Below are 16,402 nucleotides of genomic sequence, written 5' to 3'. Positions count from 1 at the left end.
TCACAGATTTCCCTTTTGGGGGACAGCTGCCCTCTAACCTGTCTCCTCCTTGTATGAGGGAATATTTAAAAGGGCAAGCTTTCTTCTTGGAGATTCTCAAAATGAATTATGTAGCATATATCTTAATGTTTCTGGTTGGCTGGTAGTATTCTTTGGGAACTGTGCCGACTTTGTTCTCCCAGAACACAAGAAATTTCTTCCACCTGCTTCAGACCCATGCCAGTTATAGGAAAACTATTGTTGTGAAGTAACCCTGCTGACCCCTGAGCACTGTGCTTTGTTCTTCACTGAGAGGTCACATAAAAGGTTCGGGAGAGCAGTAGTCAGTAATTGTATGAATGCTGCAGTTGAAATGCCTTATTCCTGTCACCCTTGGCAGATGCAGCTTATCTGCAGCAAAATACACAGATGCCCTTACAAGAAAAAGAGAAGAAAATGGTTATTTACCCACAGTACCTTTTCAGCTTTAAAGAACATTATAGTTGGTGTAGGCCTTACCACTTACTCTCCATTTCTGCTTTTAGTCCTTGCTACCATAGAGTTTAATTTAGTGGTCTGCAGATTCCTGGTCACTCTCCTTTTAGTGCATTCATACATGTTCTTGACAAGGTAAGGCAGAGAGCTTGAGTGGTTTCCCATTTTATCTATTCAGATATTTTAAGTCCTCAAAGTGTAAACAACCGCATTGCTGTTAAAGTACAATTCTTGAGATATTTCATTTTGAGGAGGAAGTAGCTGGAAGTCTAAAACAATTGAAAAGAAGAAACCTTCAATTAATTTTTGTACCATTTCTGAAATACTTGGAACCTTTGTGTTGCAGTAGCCTCCTAGTGTCCAAGAAGCTTTGTTTATCCCCAAACAGACATTGAATCATTTTTCATGCTGTGATACTGTTTCTGTAGCAGAGGCTGTTTCTTCCAAAAAGGCTATAACACACTGAACTGTGAAGAGTATGTTGTAATTGAGGACTCAAGGTGTAGTAGATGTTACTGAATGCCCGTGTAATCTATATTAATAGTTGAATATATTCAGTACATAGAGTGTAAAAGATCTATCTCTGTGGATGTGGTGTGAATAAAGACCTAGAGAAGTAAAAGAGAACACAAAAAAGGCACATTTTTGCTTCTAGGGTCCTGATAAAGCCAGGAATGAGGAGTCTTTATTTCATCTCTGCATTTGTGCAAGAGGGTCTTTGCTTACGCTGAGGAGACACGTAATTCAGGTTTTAAAGGGAAAATTAGAAACTGATACTATGGACAGCCAGGATGTGGTATAGGGATAGAAGCAACATTTCCTACCACTTTAAAGTAAATCACTGGTTTTGTCCTCTGAAGAGGAATTAAAAAAAAATTGCAGTAATCCAGATATTTGTTACAACCCAGGCAAGGAGAGGCGGTGTGAAGGGTTGATTTGTTTTAATGTCTTGTGCAGGAAAAAGTACAGTACTTTGCCATATGTTTCTGTGGTACAGGATCACTAAATGGAATCACCTGGATCTGTTTATACCCAAGTACTTGGATATGCCTTTGACTAATTGTTGTTACTTGCCTTGATTGATTGATTGAAGAAAAGCAGTCTTGCTCCGTATTCTAGTGGAGCATGCACTCTCGTGTTTTTAATATCATTTAGTAAGTGATTTATTATAACAGTAACATCCATACTAAATCTAGAGACTTCTAAAACTTCATCTCTAGCTGTTTGAAGTAATTAATTTTTAGAAATGTTTGAAGTGTTTTTAAAACATTGAAAGAAAGCTTGGATGTTTTTCTTACTTTAAGAAATTTTTCACTCTCTATAGAGCAATATAATATTCATGCATAAGTCAGACATTCAAGCTGGCTGATCCAATTCATATAGTTTCTGCCGTCTGTCTTGGCCTAACCTCTCTAACATCTGTGTAGCATTTTCTGTGTGCAGGCTTTCAGAGGGCTATGCACAAGGTCCATTTGGTCCTGTAACAACTCTAGTAAAAATATTCATTAAGCTGAAGCACACCACATGCTCTGCATTGAAGTCTAAAAATTAGTGATATGTAACTTAATTTTATAAAATATAGTAAGATAAAATTCATAAGAATACCATTATCACATGTAGGACATAAAATTGTTGCTATTCTTCTTAAGCAGTGAGATGTTGCAGGGTAGTATGTTTTCTGAAATAGATGTTGGTAATCTTTGTTCTTTTCTGGGAACCAGGAATAAATAACATCTGCAACAGCACGTTGCTATCAGGCAATCTGTTTAAGTTTCCTGTGATGATCTTTACAGCATCAGCAGCATGAGTACCCCTGCTGCCCAGCTTTTATTTTTACCACGGGGGGAGGGGAATAGTAAAAATCAATGTCTTTTTCTTCTTCTTTTTTTTTTTTTTTTCCCCTTTGGACCTTTTTTCGCCCCTTCTCTCTCCCCTCCCCCAACTGTGTCTGACTTGCCTGACAGGAAATTTTCTAATTGCTGGAACAGCTGGTCACAGCAAAACTGCCAGGGTTGGTCTTCCCTGCTAAACTTATGATCGCTCAGTCAGAAAACCTAAAGATCATGGTTTCTTAGTTATGTTTAAGTTTCTGGCTCTACGTGTTCGTCCGATCTGGGTGAGATTAGTTTCTTATTTAAAAGAATGGGGGAGGAGGGTGAATTTTATTTTAATTAAGGTTTTAATTTCAGAGCAATTTACTCACTGCTTTGGGATCAGTGCTGTTTCTATACAGAGCCTATGTGGTGTGCTCATATTTTGTAGAAGTTTCAAAGGTACCTGTTGGTAATTTAGCCTTATTGGAAATTTTTACCTGTACCTAAATACTGTAAGTTACTTTTTTTCCTCCCAAAATGTATGAGCTTAGCTGTATGTTGTTTTCTTACAGAGACTCTAGTTTTAATAAAAATGTTTGTATTTTGAAGTTAATACTTAGTGGTTATTTCAATAGTTACTTTTTCGTGTAGCACTTTAAACTGTAAATATGGTTGTGTGCAGTGGCAGTTAAAATAACTCAAGCTTATTATCTGGAATTTACTTCTGAGAACAGTATTAAGAGTAGTGGCGCTCTTACTTACATTACAGTTAATATTATGGTTATTTTGACTTTTAAATAATTTATTCATTGCAGACATTTAATTTGTATAATTTGTCTTGTTGAGCGTATATTTAAACAGAAAAGGGTTTGGTTTTTATGTTGAGAAGAATGTCAGGTGGAGAGCTGTATTTATCCCGAGCACTGTTTCAGAACTGTTCAACAATACATGTAAACGTGCAATGTGATAGAGGATTTTATTGTTGAAACTTATATCACTTCTCATCTTTCTCCTCCTGTAAGTTTGCAAATACTTTACAGTAAAAAAAAAAAAGGGGCAAAAAACAAATGCAACCATCTTGTGTACTGGCTTAACATCTTAAATGAAGCAGGTCTACTAATTTGTAAATGAAAGGGATAGTGATTTATTATCTACTAGCCTATGTACTGGTTTGAACTTGGCAATACATGTTAGAAAATGAAATTAAATTTGTTTGCCATAGCATAAAACATGGCATGCATTTAAAACAATAGAATGTAGGCTGAATTATATACAGTTTTATTTAAGTAAACCTTGTAAAATCAATATTTATCAACTCATAGTCCTGAATTATAGTTCTTTTCTGCAAGCAACATGAAAGATGTTTTTAGAAGCCTCTGATCAATAAAAATGACATTATTTTATCTACTTAAGGCAGCTTGATTAATTGCTTTAAATTTCTGTTGATTTTAGAATAATAGAGCGTGCAGCCTATGTAAATTTTAAGGTATATGAAGGATGATATCACAATAAAACATGAATCATAGCTTTCATAGATCAGTACTGAATATGTTTGTGCGTTATTTTTTTTTTTAAACTTTGAATTTATTTTTTTTTTACTTGTGATGCACTGAAATGTTAACGCTTAGGAACAAAACTTATATCATGAGATAATTTCATAGTGTTTGATCAAAAGAGAATTGTATTACAAATTGCTTTTGGTGGCCAGCATCAAGCTTTCAAGATGGTCACAAGAATTCCTCGGCTTTACCTGCTAAACAACCTATGTCTTACAGTTCCCTTGGGAAGGAGGAGTAGAATTCTGCTTCTGTCCTGGCCTTTGCCTAAGTATCATCAGAGTTAAGGTCCCAGCCTGGCCACTTATTCAAAGGGCGTCATCTATCCTTTGACTTGTTGCTTTGGGGCAGGACTCATTCTTCAAACTCTCTCTTGCTTTGTCTATAACATTTCAAAAATGAAAGGAGTTTAATCTCAGTTACCAGGTCTCCAGTCTTCATTATGTGGGTGAATTAGCTGCCTGGAACAAATGCAGACGTAGACATCCTTCTAGATCTCAAAACTGCTGTAGTAGAAATCCAGGAAAGGAAAAGAGTAGAAAGTATAGAGAGTAAGGAATAAATACAGTGTATTTTCTTTGTATATATGTATGCATGGTTTTTCTCTTGGAGATTTAACAATTGAAGAAATAAAAACAAAAAGCAAACTGAAACTAAACATTTGCAAATGGTTTGCTTTTAGGAAATCTTGTTTTCTGTCAGGTAAAACAGTGGATGCCATCTGCAACAAGTAATTTGATGTCAGTTGAAAGTGTAAGTTTTTTTATCTCTTGAAAAGAAGCAGAGACATAAATTGTGAAAGCCTGCATTTCTGGCTTCAAGTGTCCATATTAGAAGTTATTTCTGGTTGGTTCTTGCTTTTGTTTGGTACTAGTATAGGACAGGCAACATACACAGAATATTTTCACATCAACTTGTCTTAATTTTATGCATGGCAGTGCTTTGCTTTTTGTTGCATTAGAATAATGACTACTTCAAAAGCAGCATTTTTAATCTGCTTTATAGAACATTTGTTTGTGTACAAGCATTTAACTAACTATTAGTCCTATTAAGTGACTCAAATTGAATATTAGTCACAGGTGTAAGGAATGTTTTTTATTCCATGATTTAGGTCATTAACATTGCTTAGTGATGTAATAGGAGATTGTGTAATCCTTGTTGGACAAGGAATTTTTTTTTTTTTAAGGCAGCTTTGACTTTAAATTAGGAGTATAATGAACACAGAATGTATGAATGTATATAGAATGTGTTCAAGATTTTTAAAAATACCTAGACTGGTGCACTTCTCACATTTTTAACTCCTATTTTGAACTTAATAAAGATTTAAAAGTAATTGGTTTTCAGTTAATTGACTCTTTCTTACTCCAAAAAGCATAGCTCATGTGGGGTTTACTTCTTCAGGTACGACTGAAAATTCATCCTATATTCATAACAAGCTGGGAAAGTAAAAATGCATCTAGGAGACTTCCTGAGTCTAGGGAGGGGAGGAAAAGGAAATAGTCTATATCAGCTTGGGAACTGTGCCAACATTGAGTCATCCTTTTACAATCACTTGATATCCAATAGGCTTACTGTCCTTACAGGACATAACTGCTTTATGTAACTTCAACAGCAGGTTTTACTACCATAGTCAATATTTCAGAAATGGTTTCTGTTTGATGACGGGATTCAACATTATTCTGCCTGTGACAGAAAAATATTTTGCAATGTCCAGCTGAGCTCTGATAATGAAGAAACAGAGCGGTAAAATGAAGCTTGCAGTCATGGTTGGAGCAGTGTTAAGTAGGTTGATGGGGAATCCATTTTTCTGATTTCAGCCTTATCTTCATTTGTACTGGATGTACATGTGCCTCAAGAACTTGCACTTGTCCAGAGGAAGCAAAACATTGCTGAAAAAGATATTGAGAGGGGTAAAAACAAAGCTGCTACTCTGTAGTGAAATTGGAAGGATCTATGTAGTTACATACCTAATACTAACAATGAAAACTGATTTTAAAAGGTTTTTTGCTGCTGTTCAACTTTCAAGTGGAAGATTGCAATTTTCTCTTTATTCATTGGATTTGAGATTTTTTAAGTTAGTATGACCAGTTTTATAAACTGATGCAGCAGTAAGTTTGTCAGATAAGTTAAAATTCATTAAGTTCACCTAAACAGTGTTACAGGGAACTCTGCTGTGTACTAACTGTTCGTTACACTGGTAGAAGTGGCTATTACCTGGCTTATAGGAAATGGGTTGCAAGTTAATACTGTTGAAATATTTGTATCTTTAGTTCAGAAAGTTAGGTCTAAAATTTATTTTAGGGCTGTTGTAGTGTCTTGAAAGATGGCTAAAGTTTGAGGGGGTGTTCACCAATACCAGCAGTATAGATCTGACTTAGTTGTGCTTCAAACTATCAGAAAGATTTTTTTTTTTTATTATTATCTCATTCTGGATCTTGACTGTATAGAAGTTTAAATTCCAGAATTGTGAACTTCCCTCATAGTAATTCTGGCTGTTTCTCATATGTAAACTATCACTATACAAAATAAATACATAAACAGATATTAATCGATTTTAAAATATTATTTTAAATGGAAAATATTCATGAAACAGTTTCTGCAAGAGTTTCTAGTGAGATCCCATGAATATCTCTTAATGTATTAATAGTGTCTGTTTAGGAGGAGTGTTAAAAATACCAATATTGCCAAGTTAAGTGCTAACTTGTGTATTAGAAACAAAGAATCTTGCACAACTTAGGGAAGTGACTTGACCTTGGCACACAGTGACTCTGAGGGGACTAGCAATACTACCAACCACTCAGCTGAACTCAGCCTCTAAGTCGGTGGCGTAGCAACTGCAGCCTCTGCAAGTCAAAGCAGGAAGATTGTGGCTAGGAGTAGTATGGGGCTGTTGCTCTTGATGCAAAGTAAAATCAGTCCATTGTTACTGTGTCTAGCAGGGGAATGCAAGGGCTCCCAAAATAACATTAAGAATCTAGTATTAAAATAAAAAATTCTTCAGAGAAGAGCTTACAAGACAAGGACCTGGAAGGTTGCTTTTCAGTGAAAAATCTGGGGAAACCCTTACTTATATTAAGAGGCAAATGAAGTCATAACTAAGTCTGTAAGTAAATGTATGTAGAAAATGCTTCTGGTTGTGCCTTCTTAACTCTTGTTAAGAGCAGTACAGAATTAACAGAATAAGGTGAAGCTTGGGGAGTATTGTAGCCAGGAATATAAGTATTTAATGTGACTACTCCAGTAATTACTTAACCTGCCTTAGATATTGGACAAGATTTTAATTATTCATTGTGATCAAAATTTCTTAATCTGTTCAAGTAATGTTTACCTTAAGTCAAAGTCTTAACCCCATGTTTACAGTTTTTGGTCAGCATGTCAACAATATTCGCTGTCCAGGAAGAATTTGCTTTGAATTCAGGACCTGACTAAGCATATTTTGCATATGCCAGGTTTCCCTCCCAGTGGGTTTTGAAGAACTTGAGTAGGTATGGTCGTGTCTCTCCTAGTCATCTGTGCTTCTTATTAGAAAAACACAGTTTATTTAAAAGCCTTACTGAGGGGCGAGTTGCTTCTCAGTTCCAAAAGCAAGCGTTCTATGGCATTTCTTTGAGCAGAAATCGTGTCATAAAATTCAGAGGTGTTGTTTTATTTAAAATGGGTGTGAAGTTTAATGTTTTATCCCTGTTCTCTTTTTGCAGCTTCCATCTCTGTTAGATTTAGAAGGAGTTAGTATGTGGCCTTTTATTTTCACTGTGAAACCCTTCATTCAGATGTTACATGTTCGATGTTGTAGTTCTTGATATTTTGTATAGCCAGCAAGTATGCAGAGGGTTAGTTCTTTGATCAGTGCATAGTCATCACCAGCTGAGATTCGCTGTACTTCTGAGATTTTCACCTACATCTAAGTAGTATTCATTTTGTGGGAAAATGAACATACAACCTTGTTTTGCAGTCACTTGTCCCTTTTATTAACAGAATGCAGATATTGTGTTATCTTTAATATCCCCTTCCTGATGCAAAGGACTTGAGATGGGTTACAGTTATTCATGCAATAAGAAATTCTGGTATTTTCTAGATCCACATTCAAACTTTTCTATAGAGATAATTTTCTCAGAAATCTGTTTTTTGAGTTTATTAGAAGCTTCCTGGTGAAATTCTGGTATGGTGAAGGAGCCATTTATTTTGTTTAGCCTTTAACTGCTGTTACTCCCTTCTTTTATTATCCAATAAGAATACCCGTTTTCCACAATGACAAGCATCAGAGTCATCAAAAATGTAATGCCAAGCCTTTTGAAGTGTTCCAGCATGTTAAAAGTAAACATGTTGTCTCTCTTTTGGAGAGCCTTAATGTATGGGTAGTCACAGCATATATTGCACATACTTATTTCTGCTCTTGATATTATAAAAAATAAACTGCCAGTTATTCTGTGCAATGTTGACGACAAACGTATTTTTTAAAAAAACCCTCAGATTAAGCCTTCCTGGCCACCTCCAATCCCCAATCTTGTGCATTAATATCTTTGTTAGAGATCTTACCTTTGGATATCTTGGTTTTGGTTAAATTTCTATATTTCATCTGGTTTCAGTTAAATTTCACTGAAGCTGACAGAAGAAATGATGCAGTCAATCTTTCTGTTCATGATGGGGTCTAGTTTGAATACTTTCAGACTGACATTCTATTTGACCTGCATGCTTTGGATGTCATAAATATGTAAATGTTTCCTGATATTTTTTTCCACACCTTTCCAGCTTTATGTCACCTCATGACTTCACACCCATTAAATGTCACCTTTGTGTAGGAACAATTTAAATATACCATTCCATTGTTATTGCAATAAAACTTTGCCCTTTTTTAGATAGCTGCTGCTTTTTCCCTTTCTTGCAATTTATACATATCATAATTTTAACTTGCTGTTTAAATAACTGCTATCTAAAATATGTTATCGTGAATAGTTAAGTCATTGAACTATTTCTAGTCATCTTCACTTAACTTTGAGTACCTAGAAGAAAAGATTAGTCAGCTTCTGGAGATACTTTTCCGAAGTAAGCATTCCATATAAGACACACTAGCTTATTCTTTTATTTTCTGTTGATGTTAATTTGTATCTAATTCTTAGACATCTTTGAGAGTGAGATAACTTTCTTACTGAATTTCCTGTTTCTGTCCTAGCTTTTTGGAATTTCTTGTCATTGTGCATGTTCAAATGGCAGTTAAGTGTTTATTCAAGAATCTGAAACTGAGAATTTTAGGTGCAGCAGGAACCCTATTTGGTGTTTGAATGTGCTAACACTCCTTGCTCCGGATAGCCTTCCTCTTCCTGGTAGAAGTAAGAGCATGGTTCTGATCCCGTGCCATCTATTGAGATGATTCAGAGCTTCCTTATGGATTGTTTTGTCGCTGTCAGAGCATACATTTACTTTTTTTATTTTAATTGTTTTAATCTTTAATTTATTATTTCTCTGTCCTTTTTATATAAAATTTGTGGACTAAGAATACTTCTATTATTGCGTTTAGGTTGTGTCATAAGAATATATCTCACATGGCACTCCCAGTACTTAGTTGTGAGTGCACATCTGGCAGCCCTCTATTTGTAGTGTCTCTATTTGTAGATGATTTACATTCAGATTCTATAATTCTTTCATGAAGCCCTTTTGCTTGTTTTTCCTTTCATACTATTGTCACATTGTCTTCTGGGATTGGAAGTTAGAGATAAGAGGGCTATCTAGATTTTTGCTGCTGTATTCATGCTCAGAAAATAAAATAGACCCGTAAAAAAGATTAGAATTATTAGAAGTAATAAAAGAAATGGAAATTGCAAGCCTGTGAGAACAATAGGAGTGGATGGTACAGGCAGGTCTCCTAGCATTTTGGAGCCCAATTTACTAGCCCTAGACCAGCTTTTCAGTTGTCCCTAGAATATCTTGCTCAGAAAAAGGTCTGCAGATAAACGCATCTGTGTAAAGCAAACAGTGTGTTATGCCGTCCAGCTCTGCCTGAGCCACTTCTTTATGCACAGAACCATATTTGGCTCTCCTACAGAAAATGCAAGAATCTGAAGGATAAGTTACAGAAGGTTCTGTGTATAGATGAAATCACGTTTTTCTCTTTCTTTTCTGGGCTTTTTTGTTACTACTGAGAAATACTTACCTAGTAATGCTTTTCTGCTTTCTTTAGGGTTTGAAGTCCAGTTTCCTTTTAATATGTTATCTAATCGTGGTTCCAGTAACAAGATCTTAGAAACAAATGGAAGTATTTTATGTCACAGCAGAGTTAATTTAACTTGAATTAAAAAGTGAATGTAAGAGAAGAGAAATGCACGTAAATTCAATTAGTAGAACAAAAGTGAGTATTTAATGTTCATTAAGTACCTAAAATATGGAGCTTTTCCAGCAACATGATTAAGCTGTTATTTTTATAGTCTAATAAGAGTTACGTAGTTTTTCACTGCTTTGCTTCCCCCACCTGCCCCACCAGGCAAGTTTCCTATTCTAATTTGCAGCTGATTCTTAAAGCAAAAAATGAGTCACCCTTGGTGCTGCTGAATCTGGTTTTTGTTAGTTGTTTGGGGGTTTTTTTAGCTTTTTTTTTTTTTTTAATTTGTCTGTGGAATATAGTCAATTTAAGTATTCTTTCCTATGTATGTATGCATTCCTGTGTGTAGACATATATTGTGAGGTCCATTGCTAAGAACTTACTTATACTGTGGGATACTTACTAACCAGAGTAGTTCTGACTTGCAAACTCTCTCAGTACAGGAAGTTATTCTGAAATAGTGGTGCTTTAAATTCATACCCAGACTTGTTTGTCACTCCCTTCCCTTCTACGCCAGTGTTGGTTTAACACTATTATACTGTTAAGGAAATGTTAAGGAAACTCAGAGGAATGTTACCGTCTTGTTGCTTTCTTTGTATTCTATATTTAGTTTCACAATAACGGAAGCCAGTAGCAACCACTTTATGTTTACTAACAGTGTAGGGTTTTTTTTTAAATGTGACTTACTGTGACAATTTTACTAAGTGTGAAGAAGGCCTTGAGAGGGAGAGCTCTGTGACTAGAAAAAGAAATTTATATTTTGAGACTTTTATTTAGACATTGCTGCAGTATAAAGCTTGAGAAAGGGTGCTTTCCAAGCTTATAAATAGCAGAAATAAAATATAGGCAGTGGAATGTAGTCATAACTGGAAAGAAGATTCCACCATTGCAAGGGCCAGATTGCTGGTGAATGTCTGTTGTAGTGTGAAAGTAAAGTTGTCAAGGAATGGAAGAAAAGAGAGGAGAACCAGTCTGTCAGCACTGTATACATCATCTCATTTAACTCAAGTTAATCATGTAGCAAATGTTTTTTTCAAAATATCGGGGCATGATCAGAGGTGGAGCTTAAGATAAATTCAGTATCAGACTGAACAGCTGGTTTCTCTTCCAGCTCACTGTAAGACAGCATCTATCAACTAATATAATTAGTGTAGTTGGCTGAGAAAGCGATCTCTTTTTACAGTGTTAGAGGTTTGGACTTTAATTCAGTAGGTAGTGTGTACAGTGGGGGTTAAGTATTTCTGTATGTAACTTGCATTTGTATAAAAAGCTTAGCTTCTATATTTTTAACTGCATTTGCAAAATGCTGTTTAGGTTAAAGTAAGTAAGCGTTCAGAAGTTACGTTAGAAAAGTAAACTGTAAATTTATGGGTAACTATTCATCACAAATCCTGCTTCCAAGACTATATTATGGACAAACTACTAAAGTAGGATATGATCTGAGTTCCATTTCATTTAAAATAGAGTTGTATTAGGTCTGCTTTATATGGCCTGAAGAGCATCTGAATTCTGAGAAACTCGATACTGGGAATATTCTCTTAGTATGAGGAATGTAAAGTGATGGTTTGGGTTTTTTAAGAGGGTGCCCAAAATCGCCAGTGGGAATTTGTTTGTATAATAATAGCATTACATTAAAAACAATTTTTGTTTGTGTCGAGAACAAAGTAATAACTCTTGTTAATATCATTTCTTGGGTTTGTTACACTTTGTGATGCTTTTAAAGCAATGTATCCACCTGATTGCTTTGTGTCCCTGAATCTGGGTAGATAACAGAAAGATTTGAGGAAGTTCTGTTTTGTACATTGTTTACTTTCCCGAGATTGCCAGTGAGCTAATAGATAAAGCAGTTAAGCAGAAATGGATCAAAGTATCCAAAGTGATATGTGCTTGGCAGTCTGTTCTACTGTGTTACTCCTCCCCTGGGATTGTCTGAGATTGCAGTGGGTGGGGTAAGTAGTATGTAATTCAACTGACCATATACCAATTTAAAAGATGAAAATATAGATGTCCACTAGCAGATAACTTCATTTACAAGTAGAAGTAATCGGTATTTCTTTCAGACTCTGTAAAGATTCAACTTTGGGTCGACTGGTAGCATTTTCTCTTGGAAGGAAAAAGGAGTTTAGGATTATTAGGAGTAGTACACAGCATGCATACATACATATGTGCATGCAAAATTTTGGCTGTTTTGCAATGAAAACTGGCATTTATCCTTAGTGGTCATCTTAAGTTAGAACACCCAAGATAAATCCAAATTCTTTACATTAAAATCTTTTTTTCACTTTGTTTTCAAAAGTTGCCAGGATGTTATGTGTGTTATTCCGAAGTGTATATTGCAATTTTTTTATATACATACACACTCTTTAACGCATATATCCTCAGGATTTGTTACATGTAATTTGCATCCAACTTTGGTCGGAATATTTTGAGAAAAATGTTGATTCAGGAGAAGCATTTGTTTGAGCAGAAAGATATGTGTGGACAGTTACCAGACACTCACACACGGTACTGAAATGACCAGCTCCCAAAGGATACTTTCAGCAACAATTCATGCATATAAATTTTGCTGAGTACTTGAAGAACTCATGAATTAGTGCTGCAGAAGCCCAGCTTTAGAATGCTGCCTCTGCTCCCCCATGTCTAGAACGAATTAATGCACATGTTGGTGTATATAGATAAGGGGAAAGTCTGCAGCAAGGAAGAGAAACCCTTAGTGAAAAATGGTCGGATTAGGGAATACTTGAGAACTGGATGTGTGTAAATCCGTGGGCCCTGACAGGATGCATGGCCAGGTGCTGAGGGACCTGGCACATGTCATTGGGAGGCCACTCTTGATTATCCTCCCAATGATCATGGTGACCAGGAGAGGTGTTTGAGGACTAAAGCAAAGCAAATGTCACTCCTGTCTTCAAAAAGGACAAGAACAAAGACACAGGGAACTACAGGATGGTCAGCCACATTGTGATCCCTGGGAGGGTGGTGGAACAACTAGTCCTGGAAACCCTTTTTCTGTACATGAAGGACAAATAGGTAACTGGAGTTAGTCAGCATGGATTAACAAAGGCAAAGTTATGTTTGACCAGCCTGCAGGGAGGGTACAACGAGGCAGGCTCTTTACAGCAGTGTCCAGTGACACGACCAGAGGCAGTGAGCAAAACATTTACACAGGAGATTCCCTCTGAACATCAGGAACCAGTTTTTCACTGTGAGGGTGCCTGGGCTCTGGCACAGGTTGCCCAGGGAGGTTGTGGGGTCTCCAGCCTTGGAGATACTCAAAAGCTGGACCAACAGTTCTAGGTAGCCCTGCTGGAACAGGAGGATCGTAGAAGATGAACTCAAGAGGTGTCTTCCAACCTCAGCCAGCCTGTAATCCTATGAAATAGATCTGAGACTTCCTCATTAAACAGAGAGAAGTATTCTCAGATTTATTTTATTCATGATAGCCCATAGAAAGAATAGGAAGAGAATGCACAAAAAGTTGAAGTTGTAGTTAGTGTGTGTGTGTTACGTAAGTAAACTTACAGTCACTGCAGTTGTAATGCCTAGATTGTTCTAAAGATGACATTGATACAAATGCAGTTTTTTACTTTTGAAGAGCTGCTGGTAAGTTCTGAAATACTTTCCTTGTGTGGCAAGGAGTGTTGCTTTTCAGGGGATTTTTAAATTCTGTACAGAAAATAATAAATTAAGTGCAGAGCACAAAAGACTACGAGATGCACCTGCCTTTAGAGCTTTCTGGCGACTGGTTCTCACAGAGTCAGGAATGCTTAAGACTGGCAGCTTTTATAGGAGAGACTCTCCTTGAGAAGAGAGGCAATGAGATTTTTTTTTCACCAAAATTTCCTTTGTGGCAGGTGGAGAGTTAATTGCTGCTGAAGTAGGGTTGGGGAGTCTTGTCTTGTTTTGCAGGGAAATGTCTTGTATCCTACGCTGTCTTATAAAGATGAGCATTTGCATTGCTGCAGCATAGTGGTCCTTGTTCAAGTGTTAAAATGGAGGCTTTTCCTAAGAGATCTGGTCTGTTTCATGGACTCTAGGCATACTTTATGAGGACTAAATCTTGAGAAGATTGGCTTCCGTTAATGGTTGTGAACCTGGAATGGAGATTATGAACCAAATAGTATAGACCTAAGCACAAAGACTTGGGAATCACTGACTTATTATTGTCTTGATTCTGACACATCCCTAAAAGTTTAGGCTACGTAATTACTGAACTAATCCTGCCTTTAGTAGCGGATATTATTTATTTTTTGTGACTTAATTGTACAGAGAGTATTGCATTTGGGGGCATGTAGTTCACTGTATTCATTGACACTGGTATTTTTCAACATATTGTGAATTTATAAGCATTTTAGGAAGATGCGCCACTAACAAGAACATATTCCACTCTTTTCCTCTGTCAGGAAGAAGGAAATATCAAAGAAATTGCAATAACTCACCATGTAAAGGAAGGACATGAGAAAGCAGACCCTTCACAATTTGAACTTCTGAAAGTACTAGGACAAGGATCCTTTGGAAAGGTTGGTAACCGAACTCTTTGTGCAGCCAATTATTCAGAAATTCAGCAATGAATAATATTAGAAGTGAAATATTTAGAACAGCCACAATCTGGCATTAAGGCAATTTTGCAAGAGAAAAGTGCTCTCTAAATTACTTCTTACTAGCCACTGTAATTGTGGCACATCTTTTTAACATGGTAGGTTTTCTTTTTCTAGTTTGCATGATGAGTAGATCTCAAAGGTCCATAGAAAAATTGGCTTGATGTGAAGTAATTGGGTATTAATTGTTAGAGTTGAATGTAATTTTTCTGTAACTACTCTTCTTCTGTGTTTGAGGAAGCGAGAGTTTAAAGAATTTTTTTTTTTAAGTATTCCTAGTTGCTAACCTGCTAATGGTAGGTTATCACCAGTACAGGCAGAATTTGTTTTTGCAGCAGATGGTAATTGTAAAGAACAAATTTTAGGTTATAATAACTTCTGAAGTAAACTTGATAAATCCCAGTTGTTTTCCCACTAGGCTTTATCTGTCATAACTTGGTTAAGGCACAACATACCTTGATATTTATTTTATGTTCTGTTGAAGACTCAGTATTTCTAGCACTAAGTGAGTATTGGCCACACTGAGATCTCGCTATGTATATGCAATTCATACTTTTAGTTGTCCAAATCCAACTTGAAAGCAAAACATGAATTTCATGTGACAAGACAAATGCTTGAAACAGAATGGAATATGCAATGTAAGACAACAGAGGCTTTACATCAATTTTCAGCAATAACTGCAATTCTGAATGTGATATTAAGCTCTAGCATATAATGCCAAATAATTCTTGGATGTGGGGGAAAATGAGGATAATTGGTCCAATTATCTCTTGAAGTAGAAAGTTACTGTTAGTCATATTATTGGAGTAGGTGTTCCCATTAACCTTGGAAATCTAGATGTTTAGAAACTAGAGAATTTTGTACTCGTACTAGTAAGAATTCACTGAGAAACCTGATTCTCAAGGTGGTTTCCTATGTTTGAATTATAACCACTTTTTTTTTTTTTTGAAATCTTGAAATCAGGAGAAGTAAATCATTCGTGGGCAGGGAAATGTAAGTTCGTAAATAATAATTTCAACAACCTTATTTTATTGATTCAGTGCTGCAACTGCGGGAGGGCAAGTTTTGGAAATGCAAAAATAATTAGCTCTCTAGCTGACTCAATGTATTGCAAAAATGCCAGTCTTGTCCTCAATTGTTTTAGCATTTAAGCAAAAAGGATTAATAGTGCAAAACCCATAATACGTTTTTTCTAATAATTTGGGAGGATGTCACTACTCCCCCCATTCAGTTTAAAAAGACTTAAGATGCACGTTTTACAAGGTCTCTTGGTGATGATCTGATACTCTCTGGATAATGCAAAGGGATGTTAACATAAGTGGGAACTGGATACAAAACCAGATCTGAAACTCATTTCATATGGCACATTTAACATTCTCATGTTATACCACAACATATCTTTTAAGATTTTTCATAAAGAACCAGAAAACCTGTGCAGGTCTATTTTTTCTTCATTTCTAGATCTAAAATTTGTCTCTGCTGGAATTTGTTTTCTATTAATGATAGAAACAATCCCACTCAAAAAATCCCATAACTCTAAAGAAGGAAATGAGACACACTTTAGTTGAGGCTGATTGTAGTTTATTGGTATGTGCAAAACTCCACCAAAGCATGTCTTAAAAATATATGGTTTTGTGATACAAGAGG

General features: G+C 36.0%; 1 protein-coding gene across 3 annotated transcripts in view; it reads left to right on the top strand.

The window, feature by feature from the left end:
• RPS6KA3 (ribosomal protein S6 kinase A3) overlaps positions 1–16,402 on the top strand; it is a 79,836-nt gene that overhangs the window by 22,495 nt on the left and 40,939 nt on the right. For all 3 annotated transcript variants that reach the window (XM_054070924.1, XM_054070913.1, XM_054070933.1), the window contains exon 3: positions 14,561–14,677. In XM_054070924.1, the coding sequence (XP_053926899.1) occupies positions 14,561–14,677 (117 nt within the window). The remainder of the gene's footprint in view (positions 1–14,560; positions 14,678–16,402) is intronic.

Source organism: Cuculus canorus, chromosome 1 (assembly GCF_017976375.1).
Source record: "Cuculus canorus isolate bCucCan1 chromosome 1, bCucCan1.pri, whole genome shotgun sequence".
NCBI lineage: Eukaryota > Metazoa > Chordata > Aves > Cuculiformes > Cuculidae > Cuculus > Cuculus canorus.
The sequence above is the reverse complement of the archived record's forward strand: the minus strand, read 5'-3'. Positions and strand labels throughout refer to the sequence as shown.